Genomic DNA, 22,513 nt, shown 5'->3' with positions numbered 1-22,513 from the left:
GGCCTCCAGAGGTGCCTTCCCGCCAAAATTATCCTGTGATTCTAAAAGAGGGCTCACAGAGCAGCCCAGGTCCCCTACCCTCACTCAGGTAGTAAGCTGCACTACTGTTTATTCCTATACCTTGTTTTCACACACAATTCAATTTTATTATTATTGAATTTTAGTTAGCCTGTGGCAATCCACTTGACAACACCTCAGTATATGATCTACTTTAATGTTAACAGGATCGTAGGGGGATGTATCCTGGTGAAGCCACAGCTCAAATAACCTTCTATTTGGAAAACTAATTGTATCTTACAAATAGGAAACTATTTGAAAAGAAGCTGAATGTACTGTGGAACTGTACTTACTGGTTTTCAAAGAGGTGAGCTTTGTGGGGGAGTGAGAAAGAAGGTGAATGCCACATTTTGACAGGTAAGATTCACTTTACCACTGTGTCAGTTCTTTTTTGTTTCAGTTTGTCTCATTTTCAGCAACAGAATGTAATGTTCTTCCTTCACAAATACGAATGCAGTTATGATGAATATGAGTTACACATTTCAAATTAATGGACAGACACGAGCATTAAGAGACTATATACTTTTGAAGAGTGGGTGTTCAAGTAAAAGTAATCTTGAGATTTGCTACTTCACAGCACCCAAGACACCTGGCTCTTACAGGTCAGTCCCTGGACATGAGGGCCAGCCATGGAGTAATGCATATGCAAATATTTTCAGGCCTTGTGGCACAGTACAAAAAAAACCCAAAACCCTTTTAATTCTCGTGACACACAGATGCCCCCACATGCCAATTCACATGAGGTAGTTCACTTGCATCTCATAGCAGCTGAAAGGGGCTTCCCAAAATATTGTTGCTCCCTGGTCCTCAGAGCCCAGCAGCACAGGGAACAGTAACTCAGAATGGCAACTCATCCTAATAGGTAATTATAGGAGATAATAATAAATCTAATAGGAGACACGAAGAGTGTCTTTTGTTTGTTTGATCAAAGCTGAGAGGAGTCGTCCGTTTGTGGCACATGCAGTAGCAGAACAGGGACAAAACATTGCATCGCAACAGGCCCTTCCTCTATGCGGAGGAGCGCTGGGAGATGCAGCTCCTGCCTTGCTCAAGCTCCTCCGTGGCTCGGGTCTAGAAGCCCTAAGGCTGTGCTTCCACTTCTCGGTCGGGGTTGTTGCTTAGGCCACAGCATTCGCATTCAGCCTTCGCTGCCTCACAGCGAGCCCCTGCCCCCGGGGGCGCCGAGCCGCCAGGGGGAGGCTGCCCACGGCGCCCCGCTGCCGGGCGGGCTCTCACGCTCTCGCCTCCAAGCTGGGCCCGTCCCCTTGAGGGCACCTTCCGGCCAACCGCCCGAGGGAGGCGCCTGAGGAGAGCGGCGGGGCGCAGCCACCCACGGAACGCGCAGGCTGCGCCCGCCGCGGGCCGCAAGGCCCTCCGCGCCGGGAGCCGGCCGCGCCCGCGGACAGCCATTTCCCGCCCGGCCGCCCCCTCAGGCTACAGCGGCCATGCGGGCACCGGCCCGGGCAGCACTCGCTGCCCTTCCCCCGCCAGGCGTTCCGGCGGGGACACGCCGGCCCCACGCGTGCGAGAGCGGCCGCCCGAGCCCCGCGGGCCCGCCGCCGCGCCGCCAGGCCGGGCCGGCGCCGTCCGTCTGCCATTTTGTACTCGCCGCGGCCCTCCCCCGCCCCGCGCCGCGCCGCGGGCCGCGCTCGCGACCACCCCTCGGCGTGAGCGCGCGGCGGCGGGGCGGGGCGGGGCGGCGCGTGCGCGGCGGCGGGGCGCGGGGGCGTGACCGGCGCGAGGGTCTCGCGAGAGCGCGCGGGCTATATCTGGGGGTGGGCGGGCACGGGGCTTCCTTTAGTGCGCGTCCGCCGGCAGCGCCGCATCCCGCCCGCTCCGCCCGCGCCAGCAGGCCCAGAAGATGGAGGACAGCGCCATGGACATGGAGAGCATGGGCCCCCTGCGCCCGCAGACATTCCTCTTCGGTAACGGCGCCGCGCGCCCGGAGCCTGCCGGCTCCTTCCCTCCGCCTCGCTGCCTCGGGGCCGGGCGGGAGGCGGCGGGGCCCGCGGGGGGTGGGGGGGGCTGTGGCGCGGTGCCGGCCCTGTGCCGCGCATCGGGGAGGGCGGGGGAAGGCCTCGGCGGGGGAGGGGGCGCCCCGGTGCCGTTGCCGCCGCGCGCTCCCCCGCGACGCGCCCCCCCCCCCCCCCCCCACGTGGCGCGCCGCTCGCACGTGGCGGAGGCCCGGCCCGGCCCGCCGCGCTTTTGTTCCCTGCTCTGCCCGCCGTTCCCAGGGACTCGGAGCGCCGGGCTCCGGGCCGCCGCCGAGCACATGGCAGCGCGGCGGGAGGCGGAGCACGTGGGGGGCGGCGGGCCCGCGCTTAGCTCCTTGCTTGCCGCCGGCCCCGCCACCGCCATTGGGCGTCCCGGGAGATGGCGTATCCTCGGGCAGCGCGGAGGGCGGCGGGCGCGGATGCTCTTAAAACCGATGGGCTTGGAAAGACCACGCTGGCACCTGCGTGGTCGGTAGTAGGCCGCAGGCTCGCCTGGGATTTTCCTCACCCCACGTGTTTCTGTTCTTGTGGCCGGGAAGGCCGTTGCTTTTCTGTGCAAGTGCAGAGCCTTGAAGCAACAAGTTTTAAAATAATGAGGAGTTAGCAAATAACTCGCGTCTGAATAAAACAGTGCGCTTATAATGCAATGGTCTTTTCACAGGCTGCGAGCTTAAAGCAGATAAGGAGTATCAGTTCAAAGTAGATGATGAAGAAAACGAGCATCAGTTGTCTTTGAGAACGGCAAGTATCGCTTGATTTTAAAGCTGCATGTTTTAACTTTTTATAGTTAAGTATAGTGGTGTGCGATGTTGTGAGAAGTGAGTTTTTTACCGTGTACGTTAATGTCCTTAAACTTGTTTTATACTTGTTAGCGGTTTTATATTAAATGATAAACTCTTACTGGTAGTGGATCGTGCCATGTCTTTTTAAATATTTCTTTTATGAAAAAAAGTTTTAAAATATTCACTGATGTTTTGTTTACAACAAGCAACACAAGGCTGGGAAAGTTTAAAAACGAATTCACAGCAGGGTAATAAATGTATACTAAACCGAATTAAAGGTCAGAATATGCACTCTTGACATATCTAGTGCAGTAGTTGAGATGGTACAGGAGCACAGGCTGAGGATGGATGTATGAGAATCCTACATGGGCACAGTTTAGTAGACTTTACCAGAAATTTTTTTAAAGAGCTTTTCCATATATTCCTGAACATAATTCCAGTGCTTTTTTCCATAAGCAGCTAATAAACCTTCCACCTCTCATTTAGATTGTTATGTTTTGATTTATTATCCTTGGTGTGACCCCGTCTGAGGATGGAACTGGGAAACTCCATCTTTCATTCAGATAATTTGTCTAACAGACTCTTCACTGAGCAGGTTATTCCTGAAAACCAGTATATGTACACTGGGAGTTCTTAGATGTGTCCTGAGATCTTTCTGTTGCCACACAAGCAAGACATAATACTTAAAGGCCTTTGTTCTGGCCTAAGCCTGTTCCTTTTGGTTAGCAGAAAGGTAATATGCCCCAACTTCACATGCAAGGAATTTGAGAGTTGTAACATCTCTCCGCTTCTGTGATTTATTACTGTGTTTAAATACAAAGAGATACCTGGACACAAGAGAGTCTTAAAATTGTGGATTACTTCCTACAGTGGAATTGCTTACTAGAGAGACTTGCATCATAATGCTCTCCAAACTAATTTTGTGATACTAACATTTTAATACAGGCAATTATGGTTTTGTGAATCATGTGTCTTCAGTCCTTGCATTTTATGAAAATTACAGCCTGGACTTGACAGTGACTAGTTTGTTCTTAATTAGAATTTCTTTTGAGGGAAGAATATAACAGTAAAGTATGTATAGGACAAGTTCATGTGGTTAGTTCTTGTATCTGAGTGTTTGTCATGCAGATGAAGTTAGTGAGCTGTATGGCTTTATCCAAACATCCTGGTTTTGAATAATTGTTTATAGCATCTCTTCTGTTGCTATGCCTTTTCATGGGGCTTGAAGCAGATGGATGCATACCAGTACTTATTTTTTAGGGAAAAAATGTCTAATTCAGTAATCTGTCTCTTTAAAGACAAAGAATGACATACAGAAGTGGGTGTTGAAAGTAACAAATGACAAACTGGAAATGTCTAAGAAGCTTGGAAGATCTTAGACATAGCTACAAACAAACAGAAAATGCCTTGTCAGGCAGAGGAAGGAGTTGATGGAAGATAAAGCAGGAAGGTAGCAAATAGTCCATGAGTGATCTGTGCACCTGATAAAAGACTAGATGTGTAAGGGTTGACACATGTCAGTTCAGATACAGATGTGGTGATGGACTTGGGTATGAGGTACAGGAAGAGGTGGTAAGAAAAGAAGGATAAAAGTGAACAGGGGAGGAGGATTGATGCATGTAGAGGTAAAGTGGCATGACGGTTTCTATAGATGTCTTACTAACGATAGCTGAGAACATAGAGGGATGATCACTGCTTCATTACCTATTTATTGCCAGTGTGCATGCCTTCAGTGCAGAAATTAAGCCCATGAATGGACACTTGCCAGACATTCGGTAAATAAATTGTAAGTACCATAGTATTGCTTGAACTGGTGCAAATGACAGGAGTAACTGGGGGTGGAGGGCATGCTCTTAAACTCTTTTCCTGGTGGGTAGTCTCCCAGTTACAGACTCAAGTGTTGTTGCCAGCCCATTTGAGAGGTGAGATCAGAACAGCAGTTTCACCTCTTTAAATTTACAGTAACAAAACTTGCCAGGAGTAGTGAATCCTATATCCTATTTCTCAGCCTTCAGGCTGATACATCTAGTCTGGATCATTATAGCCTGTCTAGAACGCAGCTCTTGGAGAATGGAAACTTAAGTTGTATATGCCTCTGCCTGGAGTGTTGACAACTACATCTTCCATGGAGGGTGGAAAGCTTTCTTTTCATGGGCTTTCAGAAAGGAAACAGCCTTGTTCACTGGTCTCTGGAATAAATGGTACTTAAAGGGATATTTGGTTTTTCCATCTCTTGCATGTAATTGTGACTTGGATGTCAGAGTTCGGAGAACTGGAATTTCAGGCCTCTCCCATGTCTGTTGCTCATTTGCCTCCCTACAGCTATGATTTTTGAATCTTAGGAAAGTGCTGGACTTGCACTCAGTGTAAGGAATCCAGGCACTTGAGTTTTGAAATGCTCTGGGACAGCAGCTCTTAGTCCTTGGTGAATCAATGCACAGGGCATAGGCATAAATGACCTTACTGACGTGGGCAGTTGTTAAGACAGCTTAACTCCCCACTGAATATCAAGTAAAAAGTGTGTAGTGTGATAAAGTGAAGCAGTTGGCAGATGAAACATGTTTGGAAGGGGAAGGATAAAGGCAGTGATGCTGCAGTAGTGGTAGCAGTTGTTTCCATTCCTCTAGGCATGTGTCTAGTTCCCTTGGGTGGGCTTCAGTGCTGACTGTACTTATCACTGACCTGTTTGAATGCAATAATCCAGTAGCAAAGGTCTACTTGCCACTCATCAAAACACGTGGCTGGAGTTGCACCTTGCAACTGCCAGTGTTATTGGGGATAGAGGATATTGGCTTGGGGAGGCGTGCAGCTGAATCATTAGCGGTCAGAAATGCAAACTTCAGATGCAGCACAGTGAATGGAGTTTAAAATAATTGAGAATATTTGGGCAGATTCTGAGTATGTGCACTGTTCTTTACTTCACAGGTTACTTTAGGGGCTGGAGCCAAAGACGAATTACACATTGTAGAAGCAGAAGCACTGGACTATGAAGGCAACCCTGTTAAAGTAGTACTGGCATCTCTGAAAATGTCAGTGCAGCCTACGGTAAGTCCAGGAACTTGGAAAAATCTGTTAGTTAGGTCTCAGGTGAAAGACAAGTCAGAAGAGGTTTTGGTTGACTGAATTTTAGTGAGTGCACACTGGTCAGTGGGTTCAGACAAGTGTCAGTTTTGCCATGTGTAGTAACTACAAGCTAAATATGAATATTTTTCTTGTGCCTCTAGACTTAACTCTGGTCAGCTGGAGATTACAGAATTTTGTTCAAATAATGCATTTTTTTAAGAGGTGATAGTAATTATACATGTCATCTCTGTGTATACAAATTACACATTTGTAAACAGATGCATTTATATCCTGTGTTGCTTTCTTTGAGCCTGGGGTGAGAAAGATTAAGTTTTTCTGCAGTTCCCAAGCTCTTAAGAGATTCTAAAGATGACTGCTACCCTTTCTTGATTTAAGGGCACCCTACTTGTCATTCCTGCCATCTGGAATGTAACTTGAACCAGCGTTGCCGATGATGTACGAGTGGAACTACACAATACTGGTGGCAGGTGTGATGGATAATGTTCAAGTTGGCATTGCTGCCAAGATGAGTAGAAACAAATGTGGATTGGTCTGGCTTTGACAAGTGTGCTTTAATTATGACAAGCAATGAGAATGTAGTAAACCCTGTTATGGCTTATTGACCCTGATTTGACTAATCACTTCTGGAACATTCTGTCACATGGAAACTGGGAGTAGCTATTAGCCTTGGAGTCTACAGATGTTTGTACTGTTGGTTTTATTTGAATGGATTCTCTATTAAGCACACTTTGCCTTCAATATTGTGAATGAATAAGTAACGATGCTTTTTTCCTTAGGTTTCATTAGGTGGCTTTGAGATCACACCACCAGTGGTCTTGAGGTTGAAATGTGGTTCAGGGCCTGTTTACGTCAGTGGTCAACATCTTGTAGGTATGTGTTGCTATGGTTACTAACCTGTGATCTTGGTACCTGTCAGCACCAACAGAATTTGAGTGATGTTTCTGGTATCTCAAGCAGTACTTTCTCTAATGCTGACCCTGTGAATCTTTAATTCACTGCTCTGAGGCATGAGATAACTTGTAGGACAGAGGAGTTCAGAGAAATGCTTGCATACCTTTTCTTGCCTCTTGTTTTGTATGGATGAGGCATGTATAAGCCTTGCAATTTGAGCTCTGATTTATCTTCTTAAAAAGGGGTGTTAGTTTCCCTGTGTTAGTGTCTCACATCAAAAAAGCTGTGAGCTTTCTGCTTACCAGTTGAGAGTGTGAGAAGAGTGCCCATTAAATAGTTCTGAGTTTGCACTAAAAACTAAGCTAGGACTATCCTCTATTGTAGAATTGTCTTCAAAACTAACCTTGCTCTCTAGAAGTTCTCTTAAATGTGTCTCCCTAGAAAGGGAACAAATTTTATTCTTAACTTTGTATGGCTGCTTTTCTGTGAGGAATGCTACAGGCAGTGTATGGATGGCTATTAACCCATTTTGGATTTCAGTGTAGCATTGGCTGCAGCCATCAGAAAATTTCTGATCTCAGTGGTTAGATCGCTAGTAGGAAGAAGCTTCCTTCTATCAAGTCAACAGCTCAGTAAGACCCTGTCTAGTTGTGGGTGATACTCTTCTGTTTGGTTCTTACTAGCATTCTTGCTTTAATTATTATTGAATGAAGTGGGTTTTTTACATATTGCCATCATTTTACCAGCATTAGAGGAAGAACCAGAATCAGACGATGAGGAAGATGATACAAAAGTTGTGAACACTTCAGCAAAAAGACCAGCAAGTGGAGGAGGAGCTAAAACACCACAGGTGTGTTGTGTGTGTGTGTATATATATATATGTCCCTTTAGCTTGTCTGTAGAATTTTCTTTTTGTTTGGTATTATGATGCCTCTAGGAGTAAGCAGTTAGATGGCTTGCTGTGATTTAGTATGTGCTTTATGGATATCTGTGGGGAAGGATTATTTTGTATTTGGATCTGGACAAGTACTAAATTACAAAAGTGTAGTTAAGCACAGATAGTTTCCAAAGCTTTGCTGGAGGGGCTAATATGAAAGCTGCTTCTATCTGGAAGTTTTGCCTGCTGCAGTAGCTGAGTGTGTCCAGATTCTAGTGTACTGCAAAAGTTGAAATGCTGACTGAAGCACTGTAGTGTAGAAGGAAGGGTTTGTATGCTCTGAGTGTGCTGTAAATTTGTCAATAGCTTTTGACTTGGCAGCTGTAACATGTTGGGTTTTAGCTAAATTGATGGAAAATAGTTTTGTAATTATGCCTCAAATTACTTCAGATCAAGGTTGTTGGTTTTTCAAGATAAAATGGTATTGACACTTAGCATGATCTTTTTATAGAAAAAGGCAAAACTAGCAGAAGATGATGAGGAGGATGATGAAGATGACGAGGATGACGATGAGTATGTGTTGTTTTGAGAATGTGTTTTGAAGTACAGGGTTAACTTTCAGAATACAAATTATGTGACAGCTGATTGATAAGTGAGCAAGCTACTCTATCTTGGCTACAAAAAAAGCCAGAATTACCTCAAGTTTATCTCCACAATGCAATCTAAAAGTGTTACTCAAATATGTCATACTGGGTTATAAAACGTAGTCTCATGTAATTCATTAACTTTAAATGAACTTAAATTTCTTTAGTCATGGAAGTCCTAAGATACATGTTTTCAGTCAGTATTAAAGCAGAAGGGAATGCACTTAACTGCAGTAAGTGGAGTGTTTGGCCTGACACCTTGCCATATGTTGGAAAAAGATATAGGATAGACTTGGGAATATTACTTGCTTCCTTCATGAGTAAAACGTTTTATTGGGAGGGAGGGTGAATAATTTGTAATGTGGTTAAAGCTGTAGTATGAATCTTGAGTTACGGTGAGTGACTTAACTTTCTAATTGTAGTGATGAGGATGACTTAGAGGATGATGAGGAAGAAATGAAAACACCAATGAAGAAAGTAAGTGGCATATATACACACACATTGTGACCCTCTTCACCTGTGAAGTGTTTAAGGAACTTGAAAGGAATTGAGTGATAACACCAGATGGGCTTAATATTTGCATCTAAGCTTATTCAGACAGGGGGAGTAAGTTAAGACACCTCTTAAGTTACTAGTAGGTGTTAATTAACAGTCCCAGTTGAGTCATCTTTAAAGATTCATCTGAAGACCCCTAAAGCAGAAGGGGGGAGGGAAAGCTGTGTTTGCATAACTGGTTAGGTTTGAACTCTGTTGTCATGCAGAAGCTAATTGAGGTGTCCTCTTTGTGGAGTGTTCTGTTTTGTAATGGACTAGATATCAATACAAGGCATGGCAGTAACTGGGCAGATAGTCCTTTAATGAGCTTAAGCACAACAGTTTGGAATGTGTAAATGAGATGGTTTTGGTTTAGCTTTGTGTAAAGAAATTGTAGTAGGACATTCACTTCAGTGTGAATGCATATCCAATCCATGTTTTATTTTGCTGCGGAGAGGGGTGGCTGGGTTTTCAGCAGCATGCATATACACATGTGCAGTTGTCAAATTGGTATGATTTTGTGTAGGGCTGCTGAGCCCCAAAACAATCCTGCTCAAAGGTGTGGGTTGTGCTTTGCCATTTCAGTTCTGCATGCTGTGAAAAAGGTCTTTTTAGCAACCTAACTTTCAATAAAAGAAGGATCTAAATGTGTGAGCCTGTTGGAAAAGGTTCATTTCAGGCAGCCAAGTGCTTGAATGTGAAATTACATCAGCCCTTGAGTGCCATCTGGTGGTAAAATAAACTGTAAGACAGCTTGGCAACTGCAGAGGTAGAAGGTAGTAGGGTTTTTTTTGAAACTTGTGTACTTTGGCTTGAGCTTGTATGTTCGTATCCGGTGTCTAGAAACAAACATTTAGTGTTTTACTTCACTATATGCAGCTCTGTCCTAATGAATTTCTATGGGTGATAGTGCACAGTAGTTTAAGGCCTGGTAAAGACAATCTGAATGGCAGATTTCCTGCCTTCTAATTAAATCTAGGGTGGTTGAATGAAATGATCCCTTGATTTATGAAGGAATGTAGGAATTCAAATCTTCAATATGCATGTGGCATTGCCCACGCACATCTCAGATGATACTTATATATGAAATGCCAAATGAGGTAATGGTTGTGTTCCAAAAAACAAGTAGCACTGAGTCAGATCTTGGAATTACAGTGCCGTCTAGAACTAGTCTTAGGCAATGTCCCCAAAAGTCTGCATGGCAATATATAAGGACAGCTGTAATATATAAGGAAAATGTAGTGGAGGTCCCATGTGTAGCAAAACTTGATCTCTGTTATGTTATACATTGTGCTGCACTGGCAGTTATTCATTTGAGTTCCTGTAGCACACATGCTTTTTGCTTCAAATAATGGACGCTGATGATGTTGCATGGACAATGAGAATGCTTTTTGTTTGATGTTAAATAGTACGTATTTGTCACTAAGTCTTGAGTATTATATTTACAAGCTTAACATTTACTAGCAGTTTTTCATGGCAGATGAACTTAAGTGCTTTCTTTTCAGCCTGTCCGTGAGGCTTCAGGAAAAAATATGCAGAAAGCAAAGCAAAATGGAAAAGACTCTAAGCCGTCCACGCCAGCATCTAAATCAAAAGTGAGTAAAACAAATGCTTATTCTAGAGTGGAAGCTAGTTTTCTTGCCTAAAGGTAACTCTAAATAATGTACTAACCATTAAGATAGGTTTTTGAATATGAAGCGTGCTGGAGATACTGTTTGTTCATTGCTTCATGTTGCCCTGTGAAACTCTTCAGTGATTCATATACCTACAACAGCCAAGATTGAAGATCAGACATTCTATCCCTTTTGAGTATTGGTGATTCCATGGTTTAAAATACAAATCTTTTTTTTTGTGCAGTTGCTTGTACAAGAGGATGAGTACAGTAGTAATTCCAAACTTAAATATTGTTCTTTTCCTGAAGAATGTGTTGAAAGCACAAATGCAACTTCCGTGACTTTTTGAAAACTATCTGAACTATCTATGTGATAGCTAGTTCTTCTATTCCATATAAATTCTTAGGTTTTCACATTATTGTTTTTAGAAAACTTTATCTTGTATACTAAGTAGCTTTATGTGCAAGTTGCTAATGAAATGAATTATTTTCAGACTCCAGATTCCAAGAAGGATAAATCTCTAACTCCAAAAACACCGAAAGTCCCTCTGTCATTAGAGGAGATTAAAGCAAAAATGCAAGCGTCTGTAGATAAGGTGAGTTTTTATAAACTTGGTATTTCTTAGCCTTATTTTTACATGCCCACAGATGAGAAGAATTTTATGTTTTTAAGAAATGGTTGCATGTCACTGTGCTGTTATCAGGGTATATTGATAGAGAAGCTCAGGAATGAAAACTTACTCGGGGCAAAAAGCCTCTGTACTCATGAGAAACTCCTTGTCTTTGTATTCTTCAAGTAGTGGTGATTAGTAACTTGGTATTTCTTAGTGAACTATCTCAGTTAAAATTTGAAAAAAACCCAAAAAAAACCCCATCACACAACAAAACAGCAAAAACCAAAGCAGCGAACCTTGGGTGGTATTTATTCTGAAGGTGTCTTAACTAGTGTACACATCTTATTTTGGGCAACTAGAGTAAAGGAGAGTTTTTTACCTGCTTGGAGTAGCCTGGTCCTAGAGCAGTCTCCAGCTTGGATACCCAGATGCTTGTAGAGCTTTACGACTTCCAGAAGGGGGAGACAAGTGATTGTGATATGCATTAATGAATCAATGAAGACCTGAAAGCATTTGCTTTCTGAACTGGAGCGCTGGGGTTAATGGGAGTCTCCCCTCAATGGATGTTTCATCTTTTTGAAGGTCACAGGGCAGTGACTCGGTTTCTGGTTATCAACTCTGACTAGCACTTCATGCTTATGCATGTGAGTATTGTTAGCTGCTATTTAAGTATAAAAAAGAAAATGACATTTTGGATGTAGCTGGTTGGGTAAAAGTATAGCAGGTAATAGCATTACTTCCCCCCTTTAGCCAAGTTTAGAAACCTGTGAGCTAGCTAGGAGTGCAGTTGAGTACACAGCAGTACTGCAGGACCTGACATCTAGACTATACAAGTCCTGGTTTTACTTCACTAGCTCAGGAGTGTGCTTATAGATTGTATGCTCATTTGTGACTGAAACAGATTCTTTAGTGGAGACTTATTTGACTGATTTTATTTTTGATTGATGAAGAATTCTGTTTGGATTTTTTTTCAGTTTGGTCTGATGCAACAAACTTCTTCCCCCTTACAGTGACAATCAAATCATCTAAAGAATTAGGATTGTCTCCTGCTTAAGATTCTTAATGTTTTGAGGTAGTTCTGTCCCAGGAATGAATGCAAAATAAGACAAAAAATGTTTCCGTGCAGAGTGGATGTAGAGTGAGCAATTGTGATTGCGATCAGGATCGAAATGCATCTCCCTAAATTGTGAACCTGACAGTGATGGATGGTATCATTCTGCTAGGTCAGACTAACCTCTTGGATCTAGTGGATGCTAGGGTGGTTTTTTGCATGACTCAGAGGAGCCTCGTTTAGTGTTATTTCTGCAGTGTAAGCAGAAGCGGCTGAGCTGCTCGCAGTAGGCAGATGTCTCTATGGAGGGAAGCATGCAGACCAGATGACTGGCAAGTAGCTTTAGAATATACTCGCTGTTGCTGAAGAGTGTTTTTACTGGGAAATGCTGTGTAAGCACAAACATGTAGAAGCTATAGCAGGCAGCTTAATTGAATATTTTCCAAGCTGGTGTGAGAACATACCTTAGTAAGGCAAAAGGCTTGTGCACTGCCATATACAATAGCATTTCTAGCTGATAGCCAGCAAGTTAGCAGCTTTAAAAAAACACTTTATTAAATTAATAAGTAATATCTACAAGCTATCAGGAAAGCGTTAGTACTTAACAGAATCCAGAGGTAAGGCACTGTCCAAATCCAAGCTTCTTGGTTGCAGTTTCAGATACTACTAATGTAGCTTTGTTTACTTTGAACATAAAATTGTTGTCTTCTGCAGTGTGCTGAGTAGCAGCGAAGTGTACTTGCATAATTGGCTGAGTATATTTCAACTGATGTACTTGAAAAATGGGGAAAACTACTCATGGAGCCTATGAAAGTAAATCGGTGTTGCTTAAAATTATGTGCTGCATTATTTTGCCTGGAGATAGGAAGAGATGTGAAGATAAATCTAGATCTGTGAATTATTACTGAATCTGCTTTGTACATTTGAGTATGTACAAAGACAATTTCAGAGATACAAGCAAATGTCTCTGGAACAGTTCTTCAAATTCGTATAACTAATGTATTAGAATCAACCTTAAAGGGGGTGTGGAACATCAGTTAATTTTTTGCTTTAGTGAGCTGAAGTCAAAAAAATGTACCTGTGAAGGACAGTAATGTCTCAGGTTGCATGCTGTAGCTAGAATCTGTAAATACGGAATTAGTTTTTCTGAATAGCGTATGAATGTTGACTACAAACAAGGTTATTCAAGTGGTGAATGCTTGCTGTTAGGTTTCTGAGCATAAGCAAAGATGCTTGTACAGCCATTTTAGTGTGTAGGCACTCCTGTGAGAAATACCTGGGTACTGTAGTTGAGTGAACTTTTAAAAATGGTTTAAAAGCAGATTGGGTTGGGATGTTGCAAGGTGAGTTCAGTAAAATTCCATCTGCATTGCAAAGGGTTTAAGCTTCATAAGTTACTTATTGGAAGCATTAGATGACCTGCATACACTAAAGCTTGCTTTTTTTCAAAATAGGGTTCTTCCCTTCCTAAGCTGGAACCCAAATTTGCCAACTATGTTAAGAATTGCTTCAGGACGGAGGACCAGAAGGTAACTGAATTTATTGGAACTTGATAAAGTCCAAAAACTTTTATAACCTGACTTAAGGATTCTTTTCCACTTCTTAATCTTTACAATCTTTGGACTGTTTCAAAGGGTTACAAACCACGAACAATACTTCAAATTAAATAAATGGGAACGGTTTTAAGGGTTTAGTTGGCTAAGATGGGAAAGCTAATATTTTATTACATTTTTCCAGCTTTTATATGGTTGGTAAATTATCTCTTGCTTACTAAACCCACAGAATTTTCCTTTTGGCACCACATTGGCTAAGGAAATGAGCTGTGGTTTTCCTTGCTGCTGAATTTGGCCACCTAGGCCTGTCTGCTGTTCAGCCTTTTGTTGGGGAGGGTGTCTGGGAGGGGGAACTGTTTTGTGATTGAGATTATGGTTTTCTTGCTACATTTTCTCCCAAAGTCAACTGAACTCTTGTAAGAGGGCAAGCCAAAAGGTGGTATCAGGAAGCAACTTTCTGAATTAGTTATTACTCAACGTATACTAGGCTAAAATGTGTCTTAGATTTCCCTATCAAAATTCCTGCGAGTTAAAACTTTCTTCCAATGACAAAATTCCTTATGCTTTCCTACTTCCCTCAGTGGTTCAGAGTAAACTTGTCTGATAGACAAATTGATAGGTTCTTGAAAGAATGTTTAAAAGCAGTTAGCCTCAGCTACTGGAGTTGGTCTGACATTAGCCAGGGTAGGCAGAGTTCAGCCAATATTTGCCTAGCTGGTCCACACCCATCCTCTCACTTACCTTCACTGAATTCTTACTATTGTGACCTAAAGTGAGTAACAGTCTTATAACAGATGGACCCTAATGTCTTGCCTTCAACTTGATTTTCTCTGAAAGGAATGCATTTTTTGTTGTAATTTGATGTCATTATTTTGTGGAGTAAGTGTAGATAGTAAACTAAAAATAATTAGAAAAATGGATTTCAGTTTCTAACTTTTTGTGTACACTTCCAGGTCATTCAAGCTCTCTGGCAGTGGAGACAGACTCTGTAAGAAAAGAAAACAGTTTAAACAGTTCATTAAAATCTGCAGTCTTATTTCTGTAACCATTATTTGGCTGTCCTTTTTACAAATGCTGAAAGAGCTTTCCCTACTGTGTCTGATAAATGTCATCCAGATTACCTTGCCAAGAATGTGTTGTCCAAAATGCCTGTTTAGTTTGTAAAGACGGGACTCCACCCTCAGCTTCACTTTTAAGTATGTATGGAATGTTTTGATAAGGCATGGTGGTGGTGGTGGTCAGACAAATGGAAATGGTGGGGAGACTAAATGTATGTGGAAAAAAAAATAAAATTTAGTATTTTAATAAAGTACTATCGTTTCTTTTTTTATGGGTTGGGGGTAGTCTGCGTACTGAATGAAGAAGATAACAGGGCTTAGAAGTTCTCATAGGAGAACTACTGTCAAGTGTTTTAGCTACTTCTCTTTACCAAGTACACATTGGATAGTCTCACTTATGTTGTCAACTTTAAAAACAACTTAACTCCAATTCCATGAGCTTTACAGCTACTGAGCAGATGATTGGTGAGAAGACTTAAGTGGTAAGCAGGGCTTTATTCTTGTCTGCAAGTGACCACTAATTATATAATTGCCTAAAACAGCCTTTCCTGCATCTCAGTTTCTGACCTGCTTCATTGCTCTTTGGTTTATGGTTTCTCTCTTAACAACTGAGTTTGTAGGGCTTGTGTCTCCACTTGTAAAATGTAATACTTTTGATTTGGGAATTGCTGGCTTTGCTGTTCCTCTGAGGGGCTGAATCACTTCAAATGCTTGAATGCTATGTCTATGCGTAGTAACTGCAGTAATGGTATGAAGATGGAAAGAATACTTAATAAGAAAACATTTAAGCAGTTGTATGGTTCCTATTAAACTTTGATTTGATCCTTGCTATGTGTGAGTTAATGCAACTGGCTTCTGTTTTGCACAGCAGAAATATCTTACTTGAGAACAGAAAGGCATTAAAGCAGGCTTTAGCAGGTAGGTTTTTTTCCCACTTGAAGGACTTGCACAGTTGGGATCTTAGAGCAGTTGCCTCCAAGATACGGTAAAATCTTACTGGGTTGTGCTAATTGGGCATGGGGTCTCTTTTTACTGCGTGTTCTTTTTTTCCAAGTTGTTCTAGAAACAGAATGTATAATTTAGTTTGTAAAATTGTCACTGGAAATACTTTTAAGGTTTGCTATTATAAAAACCTTAATTTCTGTAGTTGTGTTTCTGGGCATGGTGGAAACCAGTGCAAGTTTCCAAAAGCAAGTATTTCTTGGAAAAACGAAACCAAGCAAAGTGCATGGTAGAGCAGTGAAACACAGTGCAAGTCTAGTGTCAAAGATTCATTTAAGCTTGAGTATAATTACAGCATGTGAAATGGCAGAGAGTAAGGGTTTGAGATGCCTGTTTTGGTGGGGTTATGTCAACAGATGATGTCATATGCACAAGTGAGAGCAAATTTCCCTGGTGAAATAGAGCTAATGGCACAGTCAAGCTTATTTAAGCAAATTGCCCTCAATTTTGGCTGAAACAAGTGAAAATTGTACAGTAATTTCAGTAAAAGGCTATCCAGCCAATAAAATATTCCGAGTATTAAACTTTTAAGAAAAGCTGGGGTGTTGCCTGTCTATAGTTCACTGACTAAAGCAGGTCTTTGGGGTGCAGCCACACTCAGCATAAGGGTTGCGAGGGGGAGATGGAGCCTGTATAGGCTGCTGTAGAGGAAAATGTATTCCTGTGCTGAAGCCAAGGTATAGTAATGTAAGTCAAATCTTTGTCAGGCTGCCATTAAGCATCATGAGGCATCTTTGAGGCATCTGCATCATGGCATAAAAATGATAACTTCACTTGGCCTGGGTTAGCTTGCTTGCTGTTTTCTGCCAGTTTACATTCTGCTGTGGAAAGTGGTCAGTGGTCAGCCTGCCCTGCTCCTGGCTGTGGGGCTGTGCCCCGTCCCTCCCAGGAACAGGCCTCGCCCCTTCCTGCCAGTCTCGTCTGCAAATGCTTGGCTCTGTTGGGACTGGCCATTCCATGATTCGTGGGGCTGCTGGGCTGTGCTGTCGTATATTCTAGGATATTCACATGCAGCTGCCAGTTCTTGACTTCTTTGAACGGAGCCTCAAAGGTTGAATTAAAAAAAATTTAGTTTAAGCTCAAATGTGAAAATACCTGTTGAGAAGATAACAAATATCAGCTGTGGGTTATTGAAGTACTGGTCCTGACTTTCTGTAGAGTTGAAACATGTTATTACTGTGGTAATAATGGCATGATTGCAACAAAGCTGTAGAGTTTGATAGCTGTGTTGAGGGCTATAAGCCTGTGTGGTCCTGGTCCTAGGGAACAGTTTACTGGACACCATGCGGGTCTGTAGTCCGGTGCATCAGTGAAAATCCAGGCTTTCTCTACCATGGGGAAACAACTCTTCTTCCCTTTACAGCATGGTAAAAGGCCTCTCCAGGTGGTTGTCCATTGACCTCTTGTTTCTCCATGAATTTCTCCCCCTGCTGCCTTGCCTTGTGCTCCTTGCTTTCTCCATGCTTGGTTTCCTCCCAGAAGCACTTCATTCCTTGCAGCAAAGAGGTAGGTGGTGGTGTTCCCCTGCGCAGGACAAGGCGGAGGCTGAATGGGTGTGCGGGACCACACGGGGTGTGGAGACACCGCTCTGCTGCACAGTGTTGGCTGTAGATACAGCTGCTCCATATGGATATCTGTTTTGTGTCTGGTGTTTCTGGACATTGGATTTCAGAGGAAGTGAAATAGAAGGATACTGTCCTGCTAAAACCACCTTTTCCAGCTTCGGGAGGTCTTGGTCTGTGCCTTCTTCCTTGGGGTGTTACAAGAAAAGGTGCTTGTGGTCACCTTAGGTCTGTCTGAAGGTTCCGTTTGCTCCTGTGAATCAAACTAGCTTGCCAAAATGGTGTTTCAGACCCCAAGCACTACGGTGAGTATGGAGCTCTTATTTTGCCCGTGCTCAGCAATTGTTGCAGCCGTTGGAGAGGAAGAACTTGAGCATGGCTGGCAGGAGGGTGGAAGGGAGTGTGTGTGGGCTGAGGTAATGGAAAACAGGGCCAGGATGGGTGGTGGTTCTGGGCTGCTTGCCACCCAGACAGTCCCTCAGGGGCTTAAGTTCATGCTGGAACATGCTCTCTGTCCTCTCCTCTAGAAATCTTACCCAGATACCCCAAGCTATGTTCTGTCTCCTTCCAATGCGCCATTACTGACGAGCAGCCAAACTCTCCCAACTTTTCCTTTCCTCTTTTCCTGTGGAACAAGCACACAGATCCTTATTCCTCTTCCCATTTTCCTAAAGGGGAGTGAAAGACTGCATCCTACCTACAAAATGTCATAGAAAAAGCTGTAAATGAATTGAGTGGTTTGGAGTTAAGTGTTAGATGGAGCGCCTTTATTCCCTGGCCTTGTCTAATGGGCAGTAGGTCCTGGCAAGCAGCAGCAAGCACAGTTGGTTGTGTTGAATGAGGTTTGGAGGTTTTGTGATCTGGTATTTATTAACGGTTGCTTCGTCGAAGTCCTGGCTCTTGTAATCTGAATGAGGAGAGCTGAGCTTGTGTGATCAAGCACAGGAGAAGTGGTACAGGACTTAGAGGTGTGCCTGAAAGGGCTGGCTTGTCCTTCCTTTTGCAGACAGCAGAGGGAATCCCCTGCTCTCTACTTGCTGGGTGTTTATCTACAGTACACTTCGAGGAGCAATTCTGCGTGTTGTGGTGGATCAGATCTTCAGTGGCTGGCTGGGTTGTCTGTTATGCGAGCGGATTTTAAGCCATGCCTTATTTGAACCAAATAAATAAATATATGAAATGTTAATTAAGATGATGTAAGGGTTCCATGGAGGCTACTGGACTCTAACTGTATGAATGCATGGCCTGAGGTCAGTTGTGTGGTGATGACTTTGCTCCTTACTTCAGAAACTTCCTTCTCCCACCTCTTTCTATCAGCTCACCCTAAGCAAGACAGAAGAGCCTTTATAGGAAAAGGATCCTGGGAGAAAAGGATGAGAAAAGGCAGTGAATCAAAGAGTAAAAAGGGAGTTGAGGGTCAAAAGAGAACAGGAAAAAGAGACCCTCAGTGGGTTGCACAGCAGGGGACCTCTAACAGTGCCTGCCACTTACAGAGGTGTCCATGGGGGCAGTGATGTGCTGCCCAGAGGCTTGTTCAGCCAAAGGAATGGAAATCAGCATAATTGAATAGTAAATGGCAAAAGGAGGGAACATAGTCCACTCAAACCAGAATTGATGTGGTTCATCTTAGAGCTCATGTTTACACTGGTACTAGAAACAGCTTAAAACTGAAGGTCCTACAGTCTTACTCAAGATCCCTTCAACTAACTGTTGGAGCCATAAGCCTGCTGAGCCCAGTCCAATTCTGTTGACTTACTTGGTATTTAAGAGAAAATGAGTTCCTCTTGAATGAGGATATAAATTTTTGAAGCTGTTTTCAAGTTAAGCCTGAGGGTTTTTTTAATTGAATTTTTATGAAAAATAACTGCAGGGAGAGTTGAAGGCAAATTGTAGCTTGTCGAGGTACTTGGCATTTCACTGCTATAGCCACCTTTATCCATGCTTGATTCCTGTAACTTCTTTCGCATTACTCTTTACGCTTTTCTCAAAGCTTGTAATTGTGATGCTCTCCCAAGAGTGTCCTTGCTGAGAGACTTCCCGTGACACAGATCATGCTTTATTGAGGCAGTGAGAGTATATATCATCCTAGTGTTGCTTCCCATAGCACTTGCTGCTTTAACTGTTCCCTGTATGTGAATGTTTGTGGACACTGAGGCACTGGACAGCTAATAGATAAAGCTTTCCATGTAGTAATAAGGCCACCTCTAGCCTTTATGATATTTCCCTGCCCTGTAATACTTTTTTTCCCCATACTTTTAAGCATTTCCTTCAAGTTTTCCGCATGGAAATTGCTTTTTAACTAAATGACCCCACCCCTCCTAGCTAAGGGCAATAACATGTCATGGGATCACTGTACTGAAGAAGGGTCCAAGCCCTTGTGGTCTCCAGAGACTACAGGAGGACCAGGAAGATTTGGGGGATCTTGCCTTCTTTCTTGGGACCTAAAAGTAGAAGTACTTCTGCTTGTTCCCTCTAGCTTTATGGTTCTGGATAGTCCCTTCCGACTCATTCCTAGTTCTAGATCTTAACACAGCCTTCTTACTGACTTGGTCTGTCGCTGCTCCTTAGGCTTCTCTCTGTCTTACTGCTGTTCCTTATCACTTCCTCACCCATTTTTTTCTACCCATTGCTGTTAGCACTGACTTCTCTGGTTAGTCTTGTACTCTCAGTCTCCAGATAAAGCTTGAATACCATTGCAAACCTGGTGCTCCTGCATGAATCTGTTTCCCCTTCTGTGTTGCTTGGCAGTGTGTCTGAGAGCACAGCAGAGACTGGTGCCCTCATTTCAGTTGTGGTGAAGAATGGTGATGAAAAAAGCCCAGTCCTGCTGCTGTACCTCCAAGCAACCAGAGCTTTCAGCCTTACCTGTTTGCAGGGCTGCAAGATGCTTGTGGGTGCACCAGAAGAATGACCTTCAGAGATGTCTCTCTGACCTGTGACACTGGTTTTCCAGAAAAAAAAGCCATGATTGGGTATATTTTTGTGGAAACAGTAAAGATGATGACACACCTGTCTGTGGTGTTTTCTGAGTTCTTGCTCTGAAGCCAGGCTCCTCTTCAGAAGGATCAGGAGAAATACTTTCTTCAGTGTTGTTTTCAGAAAGAGCTGTCCTATGTCTGTCTCAAGGCCCACCTTGAGTTGCTCCAAGTTGCTTATTCAGTTGTGCCATGGCTGAGGACAGTGACATGGGGCAGTGAGAGGTCCAGGCCATCACCAGTTGATCAGTGCCTGATCTGTGCATCAACCCTCAACTGCCCCAGGGGTGGCACGTGCCAGCAGTGTGGACATGTGTGGTCACACACCCTCCATGTGAGGTCCTGCCTGAGATAGCACCTGGAGCATCCCAGGGGCAGTGGGCAGGAGCCTCTGGTGGTGGTGTGGGGAGGGATCAGCTGTCCCAGAGAGAAGGAGGCTCTGCAGATGGGGGTTGAGATGGTGACTTGCTGGAGACAGCTTAATTCAGGAGACTTCAGTCAAAGAGGTTTATGTTTGAGCTGTTGAGCTGAAAAGCTCTGAGTTAAGGAAATATTAAGTTTTGAAGCTTAACAGCTTGTGATTTTTTTTTTTTTTTTAGGGAAAAATGAAACCATGGAGGGATATAAATCCAAGAAGCCAAGCCCTAGGATTTAATGCAGTGAAAAGGCTGGAAAGTGGAATTTCCCACTGGTTTGTGTAGGGTTGTCTGCAGAGGTTTGTCTCTTCTTGCCTCCCTTTGGAAGCATTCAAGCAGCTACCATATGCTTTCAGAGAGGAGCTGTGATGCTCCTGGGTGGTGGGACCAAGGAAAGCCCATGAGCATCCTCCCTGTGCAGGACAGGCAGGACACCAGAGCAGGGGTGGCCAGGGTGCGGGCATGCACTGGCTGAGGGGTCCTGGGCACTGGATGTGGGCTACCCTGGGAATGGCACTAGGCCACTTGTCTCTCTTTTAGCTTGAGATGTCCATCAGTTTCAGTGCTTTTGTTTTCTTCATTCCTCTACTGATAAAGCACTGAGATTTATTTAACAAGTATGCTGGAGCTTTCAGAGAAGTCTGAGGTTTCAGTTACCTCCTGAACTTCCACAGGATTTGGCGTTTCTGTGGAGAAAAACCTTTGCACACCCTGAAACTGTGGCTGCTGAATAAGAGGTTTTGTTAGTTGTTTTTTCTTACAAAGTGATCACACACATCACAGCAAGGATTGTAGTATGTTGGGTTATCCTTTTGCATGGGCTGTGAGATGCGCATATGGTCTGGAGCTGGAAGAGGTGCTGCTTTTGCCTCTCTTCCCCAATAGTCCAGGAAGGGCCACTGGCTGCAGAAGCTCTTGAGGAGGCACCCCTGCCCTCTCTGGGGTGGGACAGCCTGTCTGCAGCACTGGGCTGGCTTGTGGCAGCTTTTGGGATTTCCTGGCCATCTTTGTCCTCCCAGGACTTGGTGCTTTGCCCTGCCTCAGCCCCCTCCCCTTCCAGTCCACAGAAAGCTTGTCCCACTTTGTTGCCCCTCTTAATGCTACAGAATGAAAGCTGCCATGCTTGATATCCTATTATTTGTGTTATCTATAGTATTCCATTATCCTGTTGTGTTATATTTCGCATGCATTATGTGTTTTTTCAGTCTTCATTCTCGAAGGCAGTAGTGGTCAGAAGGGACCTCCCCTGGTCAGGGCAAGGAGGGCTCCAGGTCTTGCTCACCATTAAGAGACTTCAGGTCACTCCTCACAGCAATTCTCTGCTTAATGCTGATGTGGTATCTTTATCCAGGCTGCAGATAGAGACCTTCACTTTCCAGCTGGGCTTCCCAGCAACTATTAAATAGCAAATATATCTTGCTAAAAAGATGGGGTCATGCCACATCTGGGTCTCAGTTGTACCAGTATTCGGGTCTCTTGACTAAGACCCTAACCCACCCAGGTGCTGGGTCACTGCATAGGATTGATGCTTCTGTATTTGCAGGTTTAATGTCTCTAGTTCCCGGTGCCATCCCCACTGGCTGGCGTGGCATGGTATAGTTCATGTGTTCTATGTTGGCATCTGATTTGTGGGGCTTATCAAGCACCGCTCAACACTCACAAGCTAAAAACTGGGTGAACATAAGGCACTCGGCAGCAAAAGCACTCTTTTGGGTTCTTTTTTTAGTGTAGTAAAGGAAAGCTGTATTACGCATGTTCTGATTTAGCTTGGTGTGGGAATTCAGCATTTCTGCTTTCACTGTATTTA

General features: G+C 43.7%; 1 protein-coding gene across 4 annotated transcripts; it reads left to right on the top strand.

The window, feature by feature from the left end:
* Positions 1-1,845: 1,845 nt before the first annotated feature.
* NPM1 (nucleophosmin 1) lies at positions 1,846-15,005 on the top strand. Of its 4 annotated transcripts, none has more exons than XM_074916177.1 (11): positions 1,846-1,982; positions 2,713-2,792; positions 5,759-5,878; positions 6,694-6,787; positions 7,555-7,658; positions 8,197-8,258; positions 8,752-8,806; positions 10,369-10,458; positions 10,970-11,071; positions 13,595-13,669; positions 14,647-15,005. In XM_074916177.1, exons 1-11 carry the CDS (start codon positions 1,919-1,921, stop codon positions 14,683-14,685), a joined length of 885 nt encoding a protein of 294 aa, XP_074772278.1. In that variant the 5' UTR covers positions 1,846-1,918; the 3' UTR covers positions 14,686-15,005. The 4 variants fall into 4 exon arrangements, with proteins under 4 accessions (XP_074772278.1, XP_074772279.1, XP_074772280.1 ...); XM_074916178.1 differs by having other exon boundaries at positions 10,369-10,462; positions 10,977-11,071; XM_074916179.1 differs by lacking the exon at positions 10,369-10,458.
* Positions 15,006-22,513: the final 7,508 nt, after the last annotated feature.

This window comes from Athene noctua, chromosome 12 (genome assembly GCF_965140245.1).
Source record: "Athene noctua chromosome 12, bAthNoc1.hap1.1, whole genome shotgun sequence".
Taxonomy (NCBI): domain Eukaryota; kingdom Metazoa; phylum Chordata; class Aves; order Strigiformes; family Strigidae; genus Athene; species Athene noctua.
This window is presented reverse-complemented; position numbering and strand designations above follow the sequence as displayed.